The sequence below is a fragment of the Eulemur rufifrons genome, chromosome 11 (assembly GCF_041146395.1).
Source record: "Eulemur rufifrons isolate Redbay chromosome 11, OSU_ERuf_1, whole genome shotgun sequence".
Taxonomy (NCBI): Eukaryota; Metazoa; Chordata; class Mammalia; order Primates; family Lemuridae; genus Eulemur; species Eulemur rufifrons.
Window position 1 is genome coordinate 6,594,967 of NC_090993.1, and position 19,139 is coordinate 6,614,105.

The 19,139-nt window shown below is 38.2% G+C and overlaps 1 protein-coding gene across 16 annotated transcripts in view; it reads left to right on the plus strand.

The window, feature by feature from the left end:
- RGS7 (regulator of G protein signaling 7) overlaps positions 1–19,139 on the plus strand; it is a 335,498-nt gene that overhangs the window by 272,528 nt on the left and 43,831 nt on the right. For 14 of the 16 annotated variants that reach the window (XM_069484660.1, XM_069484661.1, XM_069484662.1 and 11 more), the window contains 3 exons: positions 4,417–4,481; positions 5,358–5,434; positions 5,541–5,622. In XM_069484660.1, the coding sequence (XP_069340761.1) occupies positions 4,417–4,481; positions 5,358–5,434; positions 5,541–5,622 (224 nt within the window). Of the gene's footprint in view, positions 1–4,416; positions 4,482–5,357; positions 5,445–5,540; positions 5,623–19,139 lie in introns of all 16 variants that reach the window. The other 2 variants (XM_069484673.1, XM_069484675.1) reach the window with 1 other exon arrangement.

Here is a 19,139-nt window from a genome sequence, read left to right on the forward strand (position 1 = left end):
ATGGCCATGAATATTTTAAGGCTTCATTACTCACTGTCACACCCTTTCCAAGGAGATACTTCCTGTTTACATGCCTACCAGCAGTGCTATTTCACTCTTCTATTACCAGAATATATTATTCCCACTCTTAAGCGCCTTTGCATTTTGCTGAGTGGTAAACGATTTTTGTAACAGGATGCTAACATGGAAACCCAGCCAAAGTGATCCAGTTGTATCTGGATCAAGACCAGTTGTAAAAAAAGGGCTGTACTTCACTGACAAAGGAATGATCACAGTAGTTGCTTTCAGCTCACCTTGAGAATGTTAAGAGCAAGATATTATTTAATAGTTTGAAGACTGACTTTGGAGCTCTTAAGATGTCATTGCCCCCACCAGCCCTGTGTGGGTGGTCCGGGGGTGCCTGTCTTTCACCCCACTCCCAGTGAGAGACCTCCAGGGACTGCTGAGAGTGCCTGACAGGTGTCACATACCCCTGGGAACACAATAGACTTCTAGGGCACAAAATTATAAAGGGCAAGAAGCAGGCTGTCTAGCCACAGATGGAAGAGTTGAAAGACAAGTGGCTACGTTCTACAGCCTTCTTTCAGAGCAGAGAAAGTGTGAACGTTTCTCTTAGACATGATCCAAGTCCTCTGTAAGACAGTCTGTCCTGCACAGCAGCCTAGAGGGGTAAATAGCTAGAGGTACAACCCAAGGACTGTGGCATTGGTCAGTCCCCACAGGGCACTGCAGTGAGAGACCCCCAGTGATGCGGAGGGAGAGGTTCTCCGAAGAATCCACAGAAGTACCGTGAAAAACATAAGGAGCTTCAAACATCTGTCAAGTCCAGAAAGAGGCAAGCGAGATCACCCCAGTGGCATCAGTCAAGCAAGAAAACAAATAGCCAATTAAGTAACTGGCAAATGACCTGAACAGACATTTCTCAAAAGAAGAAATACAAATAGCCAACAGGTATATGAAAAGGTGCTCAATATCACTAACTAGCAGGGAAATGCAAGTTAAAGCCATGATGAGATATCACCTCACACCTGTAAGAATGGTTTTTATCTAAAAGATGAAAGATAAGTGTTGGTGAGGATGTGGAGAAAAGGGAACCAAGGTATGCTGTTGGTGGGAATATAAATTGGTACAGACACTATGGAAAACAGCATGGCATTTCCTAAAATAATTAAAAACAGAACTATCCTCAGATCCAGGAACCCCACCACTGGGACCCCGAGGGAGGAGAAAGAAGTCACACACTCTTGTTTCACCCACAAGCGGGGTGATTATTTGATTATTATTTGGGATGGACGTTCTTATTAATAATTTAAGACTCTTTGAATTACCCAAGCATGAGAAGCAAGATTGTACAAACTGCTTTTTTAAAATCAGGAACAGGGGAAGAATTAGCACACAAAATAAACAATAAAAGATAAAAAATGTATATATAGCAAGTTGCTTTATGACAATGTAAGTTACATTTGCATTACTTGGGTTGTAAGTTGAGTAATTTTCAAATATTTACTCAGCTTTTGTATTTGTAGTTTTTGTGAATTACATATGCATGTCTTTTCCATATTTTGATTTTGGAGTCTTAGTGATTTTCTCGCTGATCTGTATGATACAACTCAATACTTTTGTCATGAACAACAGTGTTTGCTTAAGAGACTGCTCTCCACCTTACAGAGATTTATGACGTGAAAGGGAAAGACCAAATGCACTTTCTATCATTTCTGCTCAGAGATGTGATCCAGAAAGTTTGACATTTCCATCTAAATTCTAAGTTGCATATGGACCAATTTCTGTGCCTTTACTATGCAGCTATTTTAGCCAGAGTAGCACTTCAGCCCTTCCCAAACTTTCTCCCACTTAGTGACATAGCCTCCTGTTAAATTATGTATTCGTTTGACTCTCAAGTCCTCAAAATTATCTTATTATGGTCTTCCAGAAAACTACTGCAAAAAGGTATATTTAAATTTGGCATTTAAATCAAACCCTCAATAATAGAAAACAACATTTTAAATAGAACCCCAGAAATAGCATCTTTAGTTGATATTTTCAGTATTTTGGCAGAGCAGGAAATATTCAAAGGTTGTGTTTTAAAAGATTCATTCTTTGTGTCTGGACCTAGGTCCATACAAAGCACCATCTACAGCACTTTCAGTGCCTAAATAATTTAGGGATTAGCACAAAAACACTTGGCCTGAGCTGTAGTTTTGACTATGCATAAGTACTCTCATTTTTTTCTATCTTTGATGAATTGGAAAATTGCCTGGAATTGGAACCCTTTCTCAACTACTTGGACCTCCTCCTTCCTCATGCACAATTTGCCAGTGCTGACACTCTCTGCTGAGAAAGAATAAAAAGTATCCTCTGCACCTGTCCACATACTGCAATTATATCTAGACTGAATTGGTGGGGTTCAGACCTTTCCATTCACAAACATACCCATGAACATATCTACCTTCAACAGTATCCAGATTATGCTTTATTCTGCCAACCCAGACTTCAATCTTTTCCCCTCTTTCTTCATACCAAAGAATCAAGTAGACATTTGGGGAGAATTTATCACTTAAGTTGATTGGACTTCGAAATATCTCCTTCTGAAAATATCCTATTCATTCATTTGTGCATTCTCTCATGCAACAAATAGATGTGAAACAATTACTCTGTGCCTGGCACTGTTTGTCCACACCTTCATTTTGTTCCATAGAGAATTAAAGAAAAATCACGTCTTAGAACACCTGTATTAAAGGATGGATAACATCTTTGTGAGCAGTCATCAAAAACAAAAATCATTCTACTCCTGTTTTACTTTGTTAGTTTATCTAATGAGGTTAGAAACATGTTTCCCAAAAGGGGACTGATTTTGCAAAGAACAAAGCTTAGGTAACCAGAACTAATAAAGCAAGTGGACGCTGATGTGGGAGGAGACATAGGGGGCCCGGCTGATGGAGAACTTAGCTGGGGCTTGAAATTTGATTAAAGGTAATTCCACAGGAAAGCTGAAATTATTTAATTACATATTTAAGAAGATTCAATCTTTGTCTCATGAAGAGACGCCCTCAGAGGTATTTCACATACGATACAATTTCTTTTACCAACCACTTAGAACATTTTCGATATTTCGTGCAAGTCACGGTGGTCTCTACGGTGAAGAGATCCTGCAGGAGTGAGCGTCAACTATGACCAATTAGGAAGTCACTTTTGTTTTTGAACTGTGACTTTCAAAAATTACTAATATTAATAGAAAAATAAAATTACCATGGTAGATTGTAGAAAGATGTGTTCTAAAACCATATACTGGGTTCCTACTTAGTGTTTGTAGTAATGTTAGCATCATTCCGTGGTTGGCTCTCTCCCGTGCCTCTTCTTCATACAGGAAAGCCTACAGAAATGGACTAAATAGTTATCCACATTTGCAGTGGTCTCAAATTTTCTGTGTATTGTTTTTCCTCCGTGATACCAGTTGGACTTCGTTATCCAAAACTAAGGGGGATACAGCTTAGTGCAAAGGTGATGGTATTTCTAAGGCATCCCCACAGAGCTAGCCTTGCAGAAAGTAGTATTTGATGCTTCTCATCCAAAGGATTTATTACGCATCTAGAATAGATATAATTTATCTAGACTTGCACAAGACTCAAATATCATGCAAAAAATGACCAAAAATATTGAGATTCTACCAGAGGGCTCTGCATGTCTTGATATTATCATGAGAGTCACCGGGATTCCCTGAAATAACTGAAGAAAGTTGCTCAATCACAACACTGTGTCACCATCCTCTTCTCCCTCTGTTCCCCGTTCTGTAAATCTGCTTCCCAGATGGACTGGACACAGCAGCCGAGGGGACTGAGTCCTCAAAAGAATGGAAATATTATAAAAGCTAGTGTATTTTACATCGGTAAGATGTTATACTCTTCTAGTGACAACATGATTAATGGTTGGCCCTTGTGAAATGAAGCAAAGAAGATGCCAGGAAGACTTCAGTTCCCATTAACAGATTCTTTCAGTTGATAGTAAAACCTAGAAATCGTTAAATGTGCCAATAATGATTCCCTATTCATACAATTCCTTTGTGTATCTAGATTTTTGCATCCATTTGATGTCCATTTGGCATCCATTTTGCTTTATTTTTTCCCTTGTTTACTTAGGACATTAAAATTGTGACCACCATTGAATAAAAATAGAAAAAATGGTTACCAAGTTTCTTAACATGTTTATCTTCTTAGGATACCATAAATGCCGCTGTGTTTGAATTCCAGTAATAATATTACATCATTATTTATTTTATTTTGTCTAAATAAAAATCAATATCAAAAATTACAACTTGGGAAAAAAGTGACAAATGTCTTGATTTATAAGGCTATATTTTTATTTATACTACCTTGGTATTAATAGGCAGGCAAAAAATGATTCATTTTTTCCCCCTTTCAGCTGTTTACCTCTGCAAGAGAACAATGCAAAACAAGGCAAGACTGGAGCTCGCAGACTATGAAGCTGTAAGTACCAAGTCCTATGGGTTTTTTTGTTTGTTTGTTTTTGTTTTTTCTGGGTACTCTGTTAACCTTCTACATTCACGGATCATAAAGATCAGATTTCTAGGGATCAGACAGACCAACAGCTTTAAAAATCCCTATTTGCTCCTTCTCCTCATTCACATTGAGTATGGTGAAATTCTAAATTCACAAACTCAAATTCTAAATACACAAACCCAAATAAGAAGGGTATCTTATTTTCTAAAAATCAATTTAACTGTGAAAACTTCAGATATGTACTGTAGTGAAGCTATCCAAACTCTGAGAATTAAAGACCATTGACTGGGAAAATAGTTTTTGCAAAACCTTCAGGTTGGTCACCACCGGCACATAAAATTAATCTGATGTCATTTGTTCATATGGTTGCTATGTTGCGATTTACTGAATTCAAAGTGGTGTGTGGAAATGGGCTGTGGATTGCCAAGGACATTTATGGTCAGAAACTGGATAGACTGATTAAATCAGTGGTAGGAATGTATTGCTTTCCTGTTTCTACATAAAGTAGGCACAGAAAAGTCAAATGGATTCACTTGGAGTGCTTTTTTCATAACAAGGATATTTTAGTATTTTGCAGATACCTAGTGGATTTTTAGTTGTGTTCTCTAGAGTCAGTTGTTCACAAAAATTAATACTTGTAACAGGTCTTTCTGCTTCCTCTGAGACTATTAATACGAAGATTAGTAGAATTCAGTGAGCATGACTTATCATTCAGAACCAGTGCATGCTCAGTACTTTAGAAATTTTGTACTTGTTTTATTGACGAATGCATATGGTAAATAAACCAGAAGGGCGTAGTGAAGATGCACACCAGCACGTCTTCACCTGGGATATATTTTGCAGGAGAGCCTGGCCAGGCTACAGAGAGCATTTGCCCGGAAGTGGGAGTTCATTTTTATGCAAGCAGAGGCACAAGCAAAGTGAGTCCTTGTGAGTCTTTTGGAAGATTTGTTCAAGTTGTGGCCTTTTGTCCAGAGAGGCACTACAATTAACACTGCTTATCGTTCATTGTTACGGTGTTGACAGAGTGGACAAGAAGAGAGACAAAATCGAAAGGAAGATTCTTGATAGCCAAGAGAGAGCATTCTGGGATGTACACAGGCCTGTGGTAAGCAAACACACCATTGTCACCTCTGATCCTATACTCAGTCTTTGGGAAGCGAGCGGTGCCCTGGGAAAGGCAAGGAAAGACTGCGGTAACCCCGTTGCACATCCCGCAGTATCCTGGTGAACTGGCTAAGGAAAGATTGCCACTTTTATGTAGCATGACCCAGATTTCAACAGTGCAATATTTTATTTATAAAACTACGCATTGTTCCGCCATGACATCATTTGTTTACTTGCTCACGGCATTGGAGGTGCTTGATGCTTCTGTATACACTTGAAAGAAAAAAACACTGCAACAAAACAGTTCCTCGTGGTTTACTGTTTATATTTCTCTCTGGCTTTGTGGTAAAAGTATAAGTCAAAATGTTATGCCTCCCTAATTTTCCTCTTTTCAAACCCATCAGTAACCTGCTTTGATTGTCGACTCTCACGGACTAACATTTTTACATGGTTCAAATTCAGATCAGCTCATATTTTCAAGGGTGTAGCATTGGATCTGCATACAATAACTTAACTGGTTTTCTTCCTTAATAATGTTAAACTATGTGCCTCAGAGTAACCAATAATAAATGTCCGTAATACCAGAAAATTGTGGAAGAAATTAAAGAATGGTTACAAGCATCCATAAGAGAGCATGTCTAACCTCTTCTATTTCTTTGTATTTTGATGCTATATCTTTTTCTTCTGTAAATTTCTTTAAATACGGACAAGGCACTAGAGAATGATATTTACATAAGTATTATTAGAATAAATAGCAGGTTCACAGCACGAGAGACAAATCAAGATTGATAAGGACACCTTAAAATTTTCCTCTCAACCACCTTCAGAGTCAGACCAAAATAGAAAGACTCCAAAGGTTTGTTGATGTACGTATGTATTTCCATTTCAGATAGCAATGCAATTGTTAGATGCTATATTGAATTTGCTCTTTTGAATTCTCGAAAGATTAAAAGTGAGAGTGACCTGGCTTTGCTACTCAAAATTCAGTTTGGGTTTTATTGCTCATGGAGAAAAAGGATTATGAGGTCACACACACAGCTATTGCAAAGACATGAAGTAGGATTTTTTTTTTTTTATTTGTTTTAAGCAACCTCTACAAACCAGTCAATACATTATGTTCCCATGTTTATCCAGTTTGTCTTCCTGGACATCTGGTGGCCCATATCCAGCCTTGTTCGGCTTCCATGCTGGTCCTCTAAGGGGACTCAGCCATGGCGGCTCCCCTGCACCACCCACATCTGTTCCATACTCTGCAACTCTCATGCTCTTGAGCACGTCAACTGATCAAATGATACTCCCCTGATCCATTGCCTAAGAATTGCTCTGCTGGCCCCCTGTCCTTTGTGTGCCCTGTGGGAGGCACAATCTGACAACTGTCTTCTCTCTATCCAGTGGGAGTCAGGCTCCAGCTCTCTGTGTCTCCCCCCGGCAAAGGAGCACACATGAGTGTTTCCCAACTGGCCCCCACCTCATCCTCACTAGGCTGCCAATTAGAAAGTCATCCCAAGGAGGATGTGGAGTCAGAAACCACTCTGAAGCCATTGGCTTCATCTCCTTTACTCAATTCGAAGATGCTTATGAGGGGCTTTGTGCTACCTCCAGTGAAGATGATATGCAACACCTCATTGTTGCTCCTATTCTAGAGGAAAATAAATGGAGCTCCAGGTTGTCTGTGTGCCTCTGAGAATGGTATTCACCTAAAACATTCTTTTCCTTACCTCTCAACTTCTTTCATTACTTTAGAGGTAACACCTCTTGGCATTTTTTTAATTGTAACATTTTGAGATGGTCTCAGATACTTTTGAAATGCTAATGTTTGTCCAAGGGCCCTGTTTGCCACAAAGGTGGTGCCTTTTATCTTGGATTTAGTCTTCTGGGTCCTTCCCGAGGGTTCATTAACAAAGATGATGATGGCAGGGATGTTAGCAGCAAGGTCCTCCAAAGAGAGCTTTTAATGGCTGTTTCTTCAGCCAACTACATAAGCTGTATCTCTATTCTCTGGCTGTAGTATTAGCTAAGCAATGACAAAACGAAATTTCTGAAATAATCATACCTCCAAAAAAGGTGGTATAAGGAAAAACAGCAATATTCTTATAGATGATATATGTTCATAGGTGTCTTGTTATATTTTACTCATGGTTTTCAAATAGCCTTTTTGCATACCTTTTGCTGTTTTCAAAATTCCAGAGTTCAGGGCATCTTTCAGGCGGTATAGGCCACACACCCTGACCCAGGGGAACCCAGCTACTGTGTACAGAATACTCCTGTCGGGCACGGTTGTGCAACACACACCCTGCAGAGCCAGTGCAGTGAGTCCCATCTCCAATACTTAGATATAGTGATCTTGTGTCGCAACCTGTATACTTTATTTTCTCAAGAAGGATCTAAAATTTTTGTGAATATATAAAATATATCCAGTTTACAGAAACTATTAGTACCTGAAAGAGATAACAAACGGGGGGCTCTCATTTTTGTTATGGATTTTTAAAAGGTTAATCGGAAAAAAATGTGAAATAATCGCTATCAATTTTAAAAGTCTAGAGATTGATATTCTCATTAGAATAAAAAACTCTACACTCAAATTTTATGAAATTATGATATAATGTAACTGAAAGACTTTTAAGTTATGTAATTATATTTTCCTGGATTGATTTGCCTTGATAAATATATAAAGTATCTTTATATTTAAAAGCCAGAAATGAAGGTATCCTAACAGCACTTTTTGTTGATTGTTTTAAAATTTTGTTTCCTCCTTCACAATCCTTATCATTGTACATTTCAATAAAAAATATAACAGATAGCAGTTGATTCTTGTAAAGGTTTTATTAATTCAAGGAAAGGTAATCTCCTACCTTGCATTTTGTTTGCCTTGATTCAGTTTGACACTGGTATTTATTTACTTAAAAATAGGTTGGAAGCCATTAGCCAGAAAATCTAGGGAAAGGGAAATCTGAAACAGCAGCTCAGCATCTTTAAAATATACTGAAAGTCAATTTCATGTAAAATTTAAGACTATATTCCATGAATTTAGACCTAGAGATGTAGAAAATATATGCAACATGATTTTACTTTCTAAAAAACCCTGAGGTCACTTTTAGCTCAGCTTGACACAGAATAATCATTCTAGTATTTAATACCTCTATGTAATAATGTTAGCTTCTCTAAGCATACCAATGTTTACTCCAGAGCAAAAATGAAGGTCATGACACTCTAAAGGACTCTTCACTTACAAAGAACTCCAGAGAAAAATTGCCAGAAACTACTCAAGAATATAGTGGGAGAAATACACTAAATTATAGTATGTCAAAGATAATGTAGTATGTGGGTTGACCTGTGTATTTAATGTTTCAGTACTTTTATGAACCCCTCCAAAGGCTAATGCTTTAGTAGTCTGTATTAATAGAATTTTAGCATCTAGCTAAATCAAAGTAAAAATTCTACTTGTCAAAGTGCTGAAAGGACTCAATTTAGGAATCTTGTGTCCAGTTCTGGATACCATATTTTACAAAGATGGCGGCTGGACTGGAGTCAGGTGAATGGATGAATGCTGAAGGGACAAAATAAATTAGCAAGAACAAAAAAACTGTGAAATTATTAAAGAGATTCATGACCCTGGATATGAGAAGACTCAGGGAAAGTGTCTTCATGTTTTGAAAATGTTATTAGATAGAGTTGGAATGAGGCTTATTCTTTTACCATATGTTGGGTTCTGCATGACCACTATGAAAATGACTGGAAAATAAAATCTCAATATAAAAAACTTCCAATACTCAAAACTATCTAAATATCACTTCCGTCTTCAAATGATGGAAATGATAGATTCAAGTATAGATTAGGAGTCATAAGCCAGAAATAGAGTAGAGCAAAGGCAATCATCAAATAGAAGGTGAGATTAGTAATTTTTACAGTTCCTGCTAGCATGGAAACAACAAGAATTAGATCACCTTATTTGCTTCCTCAGTCTGTTAGTTGAGGGTTGAATGCATGCCAACCATTCAACAAAGATGTCATGAATAAAAATACTTAAGTAGAGAAATGGAAATGTACTTCATCAGAATATTCGAAATAGAAATAATAATCATTGAGTTCTTCCTGACTTCAAGTTAAGCAAATCTTAATCACAAAGTAGTGAAAATAGCTGATTTACATATACCTTGTACATCTAGTCCTTTTAAAAAATCATGTATATTAGCATTTTCTAGTGGTTCCATTGATTTTAGAGCACTTGTTTTAACATTTATCAGACCATGGTCTTCTGAAGAGCAGAGCATCTGCCTTCAATTCTTTATCCTAAACTCAAATTTTAAATTCAATATATTACAGGTTTTATATGATATTAAGCAAACTGGGAACAGAGAATAAAGAGGGAGGAAAAAGAGTTTGAGATTTAAATTCTAGTTGTTATATTATCAAGAGTAGAAGGTTGAGCCTTGACTGAGCATTTTTTCCCATAACCAAAGTCTATTATTCTGCATGTGAAATTAATATCTGATTCTCTGTCAGCCAGTGATATGGTATTTAGTTAAGACCTAAGACCGGGGTGTGATTTTCACACATATGAAAGCAGTCATCTAAATTGTCTCTATTTTGTTCAGCCTCAAAAACATACATATGACATTTCTCTGAAATAGCTCCAGAAAGGAGGTTCCAGATGTGTTCCCAGGAGAACATGCCTGCATGTTTTTAGTGTATTCCATAATCAGCATGGATTTTCACGTATTTACCATTTCTAAAATGAATAACATGCTTTGAAATTTGGTAGTACATTGGGTGACTGCTGTCTTTTTCTTATAAGTTCAAAAATTGAACCAATTTTGGCAGGTAGCACCGTCTGTTTTTCTGGCTGTAGTTAAATTTTCAAATGATTCCCATCATTGGCGGCTTCGTTATCTCAAATATTGGGAATGTAGCTTTTGTATTAATCAGGACTAAGAAGTTGTATCTCATATTATGTTTGAGAAAGTGTTATTAATATATATAAAAATAATATATATATATAATAATTTTTGCTATAATTATTTCATGTTGATAACATGCTTGGTTATCTTGAACAAGCAATTCCTTTAAAAATTTCCCTAATCCCCCATAGTAATTTCTGATAAGCCTGTTCTTTATTTACTACGTTAAGGGAGGCAATTGCAACCTGAGTACATTCTCCAAGGAAGACAATTATTTTCTTCAGGAAAGAGTATATTTAGTAATTTTTTTTTTTCCTGAGAAAATCAGGCCTAGAAACCTCTTAAAACATGCATGTAGTTATTTTATCTTGTTTATTCATATGATGTCCTACCTTTTATCTTTTCATTTGAAAAGACTCAAAAAATGCACTAGAAGAGACTTACGTGATCATGTGGTTACCCTCAGCAACTTTTATTAATGCTTGACGTTTCACCACCAGTTCTTAACAGACCGTGACAAAGGTAGTCACAGAGAATATTAGTTATAATCCAGATGACCTAAAATTGGTCTTTTTCTTCATCAAGTATCACTCAAAGCAACATAAAACTCCAGGAAGTCCTCAGCCTGAATTACTGCTCATGTGTCTGAGAGACAGGAAGATGTGTTGTTTATAGTGATGACTTCCTGTTTACCTTGCTTGGTTCTTAGTGACCTTTGCTTGTGAGGGAGGAGGGTGAGGTCCTATATACTCTTGTGTCCCTGCTTGCTCCCTCCCCGGAGAACAGAGGCAACATTGGGAGAACCAACACCTCTGTCTTCACCGTGTTGGGCAAGAATATGGGTGGTAGGTAATAACGATTAGTTTGTTAGTGCCTGGGGAACATTCCCCAGGTGCCGAGCACTGTTCTTAACACTTTATATGAATTAGCTTGAGCAATCATCACAACCACCACAGGAAGGATTGTGATCTTCTGTTTACAGCCAAGGAATCTCAGACACAGGACATTTGAGTTGCACAAGGCCCCATGAGTACTAAGTGAGGCAGCTGGTATTGAAAGCAGGTGTGATGGCCCCAGGGCCCACAATCATGACAACTTCCTGCCTTTTGGTAAAGCCAGTATTGGCATGAAGTGGGATCACTTACAAATTTTCTTTTGAATCCTCACATTACTGTTAGGTTGGCATTCATTTTATCCCCGTTTCACAAATAAGGAAACTGAAGTTTACAGAGATTGAGTTTTGTTTTCCCCTAGGACTCGTTTTCCTTTAGGAAGAGCTGGGAATGAACACAAGTGTTCTGAGTGGCAGCTCGATGTTTCTTCTACTAACTCGGGGTGCTGCTGCTCCAAGCCCACGCCTGAGGTTAACACCAGAGGTCACGAAGGGAAGCACTTGGGATGAGTGAGTTAGGACTTAACAATAAATCACGGAAAAGGAAGGGTATAACTTGTTGGAGAAAACAAACTTAATTAAACGCAAAGTCAAATAGGTCTTTCTAAGAGATACGGCCATTTAGAAATCTCACACCACATGGTAGAATTATGCCAGGAAAATTTAGGGTGAAAGAAAGAAGCGAAAGCCTGGTGTATCGTCATTGGAATATACTAGAGGGACCTGTGCTGGGAAAGGAATGATGAGTTCCTAACACAGATAACAAAATGGGCCAAAGGCAGCATCTCGGTTGGAGATCTCACCTTCTGCACGTCACCGTTTTGACTTCAGTACGTTTTATGTCTGTTGCTCTAGACCCTCCCAATCCACCCAGCTCTCACTCATTGCTCTTCATTTTAGATTTTTCTTAGTTATTTTTCTGTGTGAACTTTGCAACCAATTGTCTAGCACCAGAAAAGAACACATTTTTTTTTTTTTTTGGCATTTGAATGTGTTAAATTTATAGAAAACTTGGGAAGATTGAGTTTTTTTATGAAGTTGAATCATCCTATCTATTTGTTTATATACCTACTTTTGCGGTGTTCAGGAGTATCTTAATTTTCCTCAGGAAGGTTTTATGCATTTCTTGTTAAGTTTCTTTTTAAAAAACATCTCTTTCTTGTAAATGGGGTTTTCTTTTCTACTGGATATATATTTTTTAAAGTATGCATATAATGAAGAAAGTGGACAATAATTCATTAATTTTTATCTTATATAATTGCAGTTTTCAAGCATTTTGGTCTTATTTATTATTCCTTTTACTCCTAAAAATTATTGGGTATCCAGAGTTTTATTTTTGTTTTTTTATGTTTTTTTATGTTATTTTTGTTATTTATTTGTATTTGTATTTGTATTTTATTTTTTGTATTTGTATTTGTATTTTATTTGTATTTATTTTATTTATATTTGTTATTTATTTTTGTTATTTATGTTTTTGTTTTTGTTTTTTTCTATTGGTATTTATAATATTAAAAATTAAAATAAAATTTTAAAATATTTATTCATATAAGATAACAATAAGAAGCCAATCACTAAATAACATAATCAGCATAATTTTCATTACAAATTGACATATTTTCCAAAGGAAAATTAGTGGGGAAAGTGACACTGTTTTATGTTTTACAAGTTGCTTTAATCTTGAGCTTTCTAGAAGGCAGCTGCATTCACCTGTATTCCTTCTCCATTCAATCCCTTACTATATATCACATGTCATTGAAACCCCTGGAAAAATTAACTGGACATGCTTGAGAGAATGACAGTGATATCTTAATATTTTTATGGAATAGTTTTGATCTTGGAGAACCCCTGAAAGAGAATTACTATTGTAGTATGTGTGTGTTTGTCTTTACAAGTAGAATTGATTGATAAATTATTTTCTAAAGCTTTTGATGCATATGTCCTTACATATATTAATAATATGTGAATTCTATGAATGGATTTCCTACTGTTGAATTATCCTTGAAATTCCATAATTTAAAAAAGCCCACTTGGTCATGATGTATTATTTTCTTAATGTGATATTGAATTTTGTTTTCTTTGTTTATTTAGAATTTTGTCATGCACATTCAAAAGTGAAGTTGGCTTGTATTAGATTTCTTACTGATTTCTGTAACAAAATTTTTACTATAAAGAATGATAATTTATTGATTTTTGGCATACTCTTCCATGATTTGGAAAAACCTCATGCAGAATTTGTTATTCATCTGATCTAGAGATGTCTGATGAGAAAAAAATTGGGAGGGCAACATTGTATCATGAGCTAAATGTCCAAATGATGGATTACATAAAGATTCTCACTTCTATTCCCACTCCTCCCACTGTGCATAAACTCTGCACGTGGCAGCTTCTCTCCATTTATATCTTCCATGTCTCAAATACTTTTGACTTGGAGAGAACTAGCACAGCTATGACAGCTTTATGTGGTGCAGTGTTCAAGAGCTACAACTGCAGCTAATAAGATTTGGCTCAAATACCAATTTCTTTCTTGGGTGAGATGTTATTAAATGTCTCCAATTCCCAAACTCCACATTTGAAATCGGAATAATACTTACCCCCAAAGGACCATTGAGAACACATGGAAATAATATATACAGGTTGCTTAGGACAGTACCTGGCACATAGTCATTGTTCAGTAATTGGTAGCTGACATTATTTTAGCAATCATGCTTTTGAAAGGAGAAAAGAAGGCAGGGGCTAGGGAAGTATAAAAAAGTTAGCAGATAGCTATGATGTTATATAATCAGGGAAGACTTGAGAATCGGAAGAGTTGGTGTTACAGTCTGAAGCTTGAGTAAGTATATTCATTATCTATTGCTGCATAACAAATTACCCCCAAACTTAGCAGCATAAAGCAACAAGCACCCATTGCTTTAAACAGCTTCTGAGAGTCAGGAATCCATGAATAGCTTTCCTGGGTGGTTCTGGCTCAGGGTCTCTCACGAGGCCATCAGTCAAGCTATTGGCTGGGATGTAGTTATCTGTAGGGACTGATGACGGTCCACTTCATTCACACAGTGGTGGGCAGGAGGCTTCAGTTCCTGGTCACCTAGACCTCTTCTTCAGGGTGTCCAAGACAGAGCTTCCACCATATCTTCCCATTATATTAATAGAAAGGGAGCCCCACGTCTGAAACTTTAGTGTTTTGTAGTCTAATCTCAGAAGTGGCATGCCATCCCTTCTGCCACCGTCTGTTGGTTACACAGGCCAACCCCAGTACAGGGTGGGAGGGCACTACAGAGTATGGATACCCAGAGGAGGAGGTCACTAGGAACTCTTAAAGAGGGTACTTTCAACAGTTGAATTTGGGAAATGGGAAAGAATTTGGAAATTTGGTGGAAAAAGGTAAAACTAGGTCAGGCCCTAGCACACATGAAATCCCTGCCACTGCAAAGGGTGACCCATGCAAATGCTGATGGGACCACCTTGCAGCAACCTCTAAGCAGGAGGTGGAGAAGCAGAGCCCTGGATCAGGCAGAGGAGAAGGGCAGGGCCCTGTATACTTGTCACAGCTGTGCCAGGCGATTTCCCTGCCAAATCCCCAGAGGAAGAATACGGAGTGGTTCCTAAACTACGGAATGCCTCTCACTACCCCCATTTACTTTCAGGTAAATGGCTTAAGCTTTCTCAGCTTTAATTTCCACAGTCTTTAAGCAGAGCTACTAATCTCTTTCATAATTTTGAGAACAACAAAACTTTCAAGATGAACATGAAAGCATCTTCTATAAATGATTTTTAGTATTAAGAATGCAATGACAGGCATGAAGTAGCAGCTGTCCCCTATAAGAAGACAGAGACTAGACTTCACTGGTTTCTAACTCTATTTCAGCCCTCAGTCAAGTGCCAGACACATAATGAGTGGACACTCAATGGATATATTTTGAACTGATGAGTGAATTAATAATTCTTGATCTCCCTCGGACCTGCATATATACTTTTGGATGATGCTAAAAACACACTGAATTAGTTTGTAAAGCACACAGGTTTTTCTATCACAGGGCTCTGATATTTGAATCAACCAAGACATCAGTGACCAGATTTGAGGCAACAGAACTTTGTCAGCTTTGGAAAAGCTTGTCAATTTCTGGCATAGTCACTTAGCTGTTTAGGCTATTCCTCTGTTCAGATCGCCTAGCTCTGAAACTCGTGTAAAAGCACGTGCCACCTGGATTTCCTCGCTACGAAATGTAAGAGAACAGCAATACATGTGGATTGCTATCGACGACAATAATAACATTGATTAGAACCTAGATCATGGTTTCTCGTTACAAAAGCTTTTTGCATTCATTATGCCACCTACAGAGACTTCGTGTGATAGGTAACTGTTGTCCTTAATTTACAAACAAGAGAAAGCAAGACTCTGAGGAAATTGAGTGTTGTTGGCTATGATATGGCTAAGAGTCAAATCCTTAATTATGACTAAAAGCCTAGCGTTTTGTTTTTTTTTTTTTTTTTTTTTCAAAACCCCAGGCAAGCTCTATTGAGCAGCATATACAGTCTTTCTTTGTCAATTCATAATGCACACCAAGATATTATGTCCGCACCAGGGCTGGCTTTGTGCCCATCAACTGGTTTTTATTTTCTATTAGTGAAGTTGTAGTAAAATGATTAATTGGGCTTTTCATTTGTTAAATGTACCTTGCATGTCTGCTGGATCTCTGAGGCAGGTGGCAGGCAGTATATGTCCATTGTCACGGCATCTGTGAGAGGCCACTACATATTACCAGCCATGCTAGGCTGCTGGAAGAGTCACAGCATGGAAGAGTCCTATGTAAATGTGACAGGTATAAATATTCCCTGAAAAGCTCTGTGTCTGCCTCTGGGCTCGAACCAGCAGGTATAATATTCTGTACATGGTAGGGAGGCTGCTTTTTCAATCTGCTACCTTAGGTGTAATTTACGTGCATAATTTCATGTGCTCATTTGGAGTTTAAACTGTACCAGAACTTTAATATCTTCTGTAACATTTCCCTTGGAACATACCAATACTAGACCTATTTTAATTTTTGGCATTATCAGTTTTGTGGTGTTCAGGAGGGATAGATTAGGTTGAAGTCCATAGGAAGGATGCAGTTTTCTGTCCTTAGTGGTCAGATCAGCCCACACTCACGGTGCTGTCTTCTCCAACAGTAGTATGTGATCTCAGTACCAATACCTTTAACTGTTTTAGGAAATCCAGAATGTGTTCATCCCAATTTAAATCTTTCTTTTGTGTTATGAAAAAGGAACAGCATTTCTGTCTATTATTCCCATCTGTTCCTTTGGATTTAAAAATATTTTGACAATGTGGCTATCATGAGCCTCTACGAGTGAAACTGTTCTTTTTTGCTCCCTGGCTACGTCTTTTAGCATCTCTCTGCTCTTTCTATCCCTGAATAGATTTGTAGACACAGTGTCCCTATTATTATGTAATATCTGATGCTATTCATGTGAGCCATGGGTAGAAGGAGAATAAAAACCGCTTTCCCTATTATTAAGTCAGTGCTTCTATCATCTGTGGATTGGCAACTTTTCAACATGATTTCTGTCCTGATTTTGCTGAAATGGTGAGGATGTGGAGAGTGGTGGGAGTGATCCCAAGAGGACAGTCCTGAGGGCCAGCAGCTAACTCTCAGGGAGGTGGAGAAGAGGAGAGTATTGACCTCAATACTGACGATATCTTGTCTAGTTCCGAGGTGTGGGCAGGTGTCGGGAGGGAAGGGCAGCCCCTAGCCCCGATATGCTATTGAGCAGCCAGTAGGAATGGACCCAACTACCGAGTGCAGTTGGAAAGGTAGACACGGGCCTGCTTACGTCCCACCTTGTAGAACCAGGCAAGGTGTTTGCATTTTACCCTCAGTGTGGTCAGAAGTGTACGGAGGTTTGAAGAGGAGAGTGACACGATGTTGCTGTAGTTTCAAAAGGTTGCTCTGGGTGCTGTTTTGAGAATAACTTGGGAAAAGGGTGGAGAAAGCAAGAAAGGAATGATGACAAATGAGAAGGCTGCTGTGACAGTCCAGCTGGGGGACAGTGGCAGCTTGAAGCAGGGTGGCAGCAATGAGTGTGGCGAGAAGCAAACAGATTCAGGGTGTGTTTGGAGGTAAAATTTGCAAGACTTGCTGATGAATCCAGTGTAGGAAGTAAGGAAAAGACAGGAGGAGGTGATGACTCCTTGGCAACGGCATGAGTGACTTGATGAATGGTTGCAGGTATTCACTGAAAGGGAGGAAACAGAGAAAAGAACAGGTTGGACGTAAGACGAATTAATTATGAGCTCTGGTTTGAACATTGTTTACCCTTTTTGGGAAACTGAACCAAAATTAGCACTGAGTCTGGAAGGCTCCTTCCACAGAGGCCGGGTAGAGAACAGAGTACATCATTATTCACTCAGGATCTGGGGAGACGCAAGCCTAGAACGCTGCCCTGTCACTTCAGTTAGCTTTTCTTCCCACCCCTCAGCGCACAGAATGAATTTCCAGCTCCCCAAATCGTGCCATCCTCTGTCCTAGAATTCCAGATAAATGATGCCATCTACTTCTGATCCCCTTAAATAGTTTATATAATATTTATGTCCTGGTACATTTTCCTAAAGATATCGTGAGAAATTATCCACATTTTATTTGTTATAGCTTTTATACTTTCTCTTACACATCCCCAAATCTAATTCTATCCAAAACTCAGCCAAGAACTAAACTCAAGAAGTTTTGACCAAAGTAGTGGTTAAAACTCTCACACTCTAACCCGTGCTCTTTGATGGGTTCATTTGCTAAAATGTGAGACCCTGTGCCAAAGTAGCATTTCTGTGGTTTCCAGATCCGCATGGGAACCCAAGTAGCAAATGAGAGGAGGATGGGATCTTGCTTCAGGCAAGGATGCTGAGAGCAGCAAAAAGTGACAACTGACTCGGAGAAGGCAGAGGCACTAAAAATGGCATAAAATACATAAAAGCTCAAAAAGCATTAGGGGTTAGAACCATGTAGCCTCAAAGGCCTTGCTGTCTTAAGGATAGCAGAATAAGTGTTGTCCCCATAGTGACCTTGAATCATCAAGAAAAGATTGTGTTGTTTTGAATATGATTGCATAAGTATGCTGGGATGCATGGGAATTATTTTAGAAGATTTTTCCCTTAACGGTGAAAATGAAATAAAGTTTTGGCTCTTAGCAATAAATATGTAACCTAGAAAAGAAATTTATGTGAAGCCCTGTTTTCTAACACCACTAAATCTTTTTCTCCTTTTGGAAATCAGGCTGAATGCAACAGAGTGTATCTTTGAAATTAATATTTCAATCTGAAAGCGTCTCAGTTGCTAAACTGAGATGTCTGTTACAGTCTTTCTCTGTGTGTCTGCTCTGTAAAGGGAGTGCTCTAGTTTAGATGATCGTGTCCCCCCAACCCCTGCCCAGTTCATGTGCTGAAATCCTACCCCCCAAGGTGATGGTATTGGGAGGTGAGGCCTTTGGGAGCTGATTATGTCATAAGGACTCCATCCTCACGAATGGGATTAGTGCCCTTATAAAAGAGGCCCAAGAGAGACCCCTCACCCCTTCCACCACATGAGGACACAGTGAGAAGTTACCCTCTATGAACCAGAAAGTGAGCCCTCATCAGACATCAAATCTGCTGGTGTCTTGATCTTGGACTTCCCAGCATTCAGAACTATGAGAAATAAATTTCTGTTGTTTATAAGCCACCCAGTTAATGGTTTTTGTTAC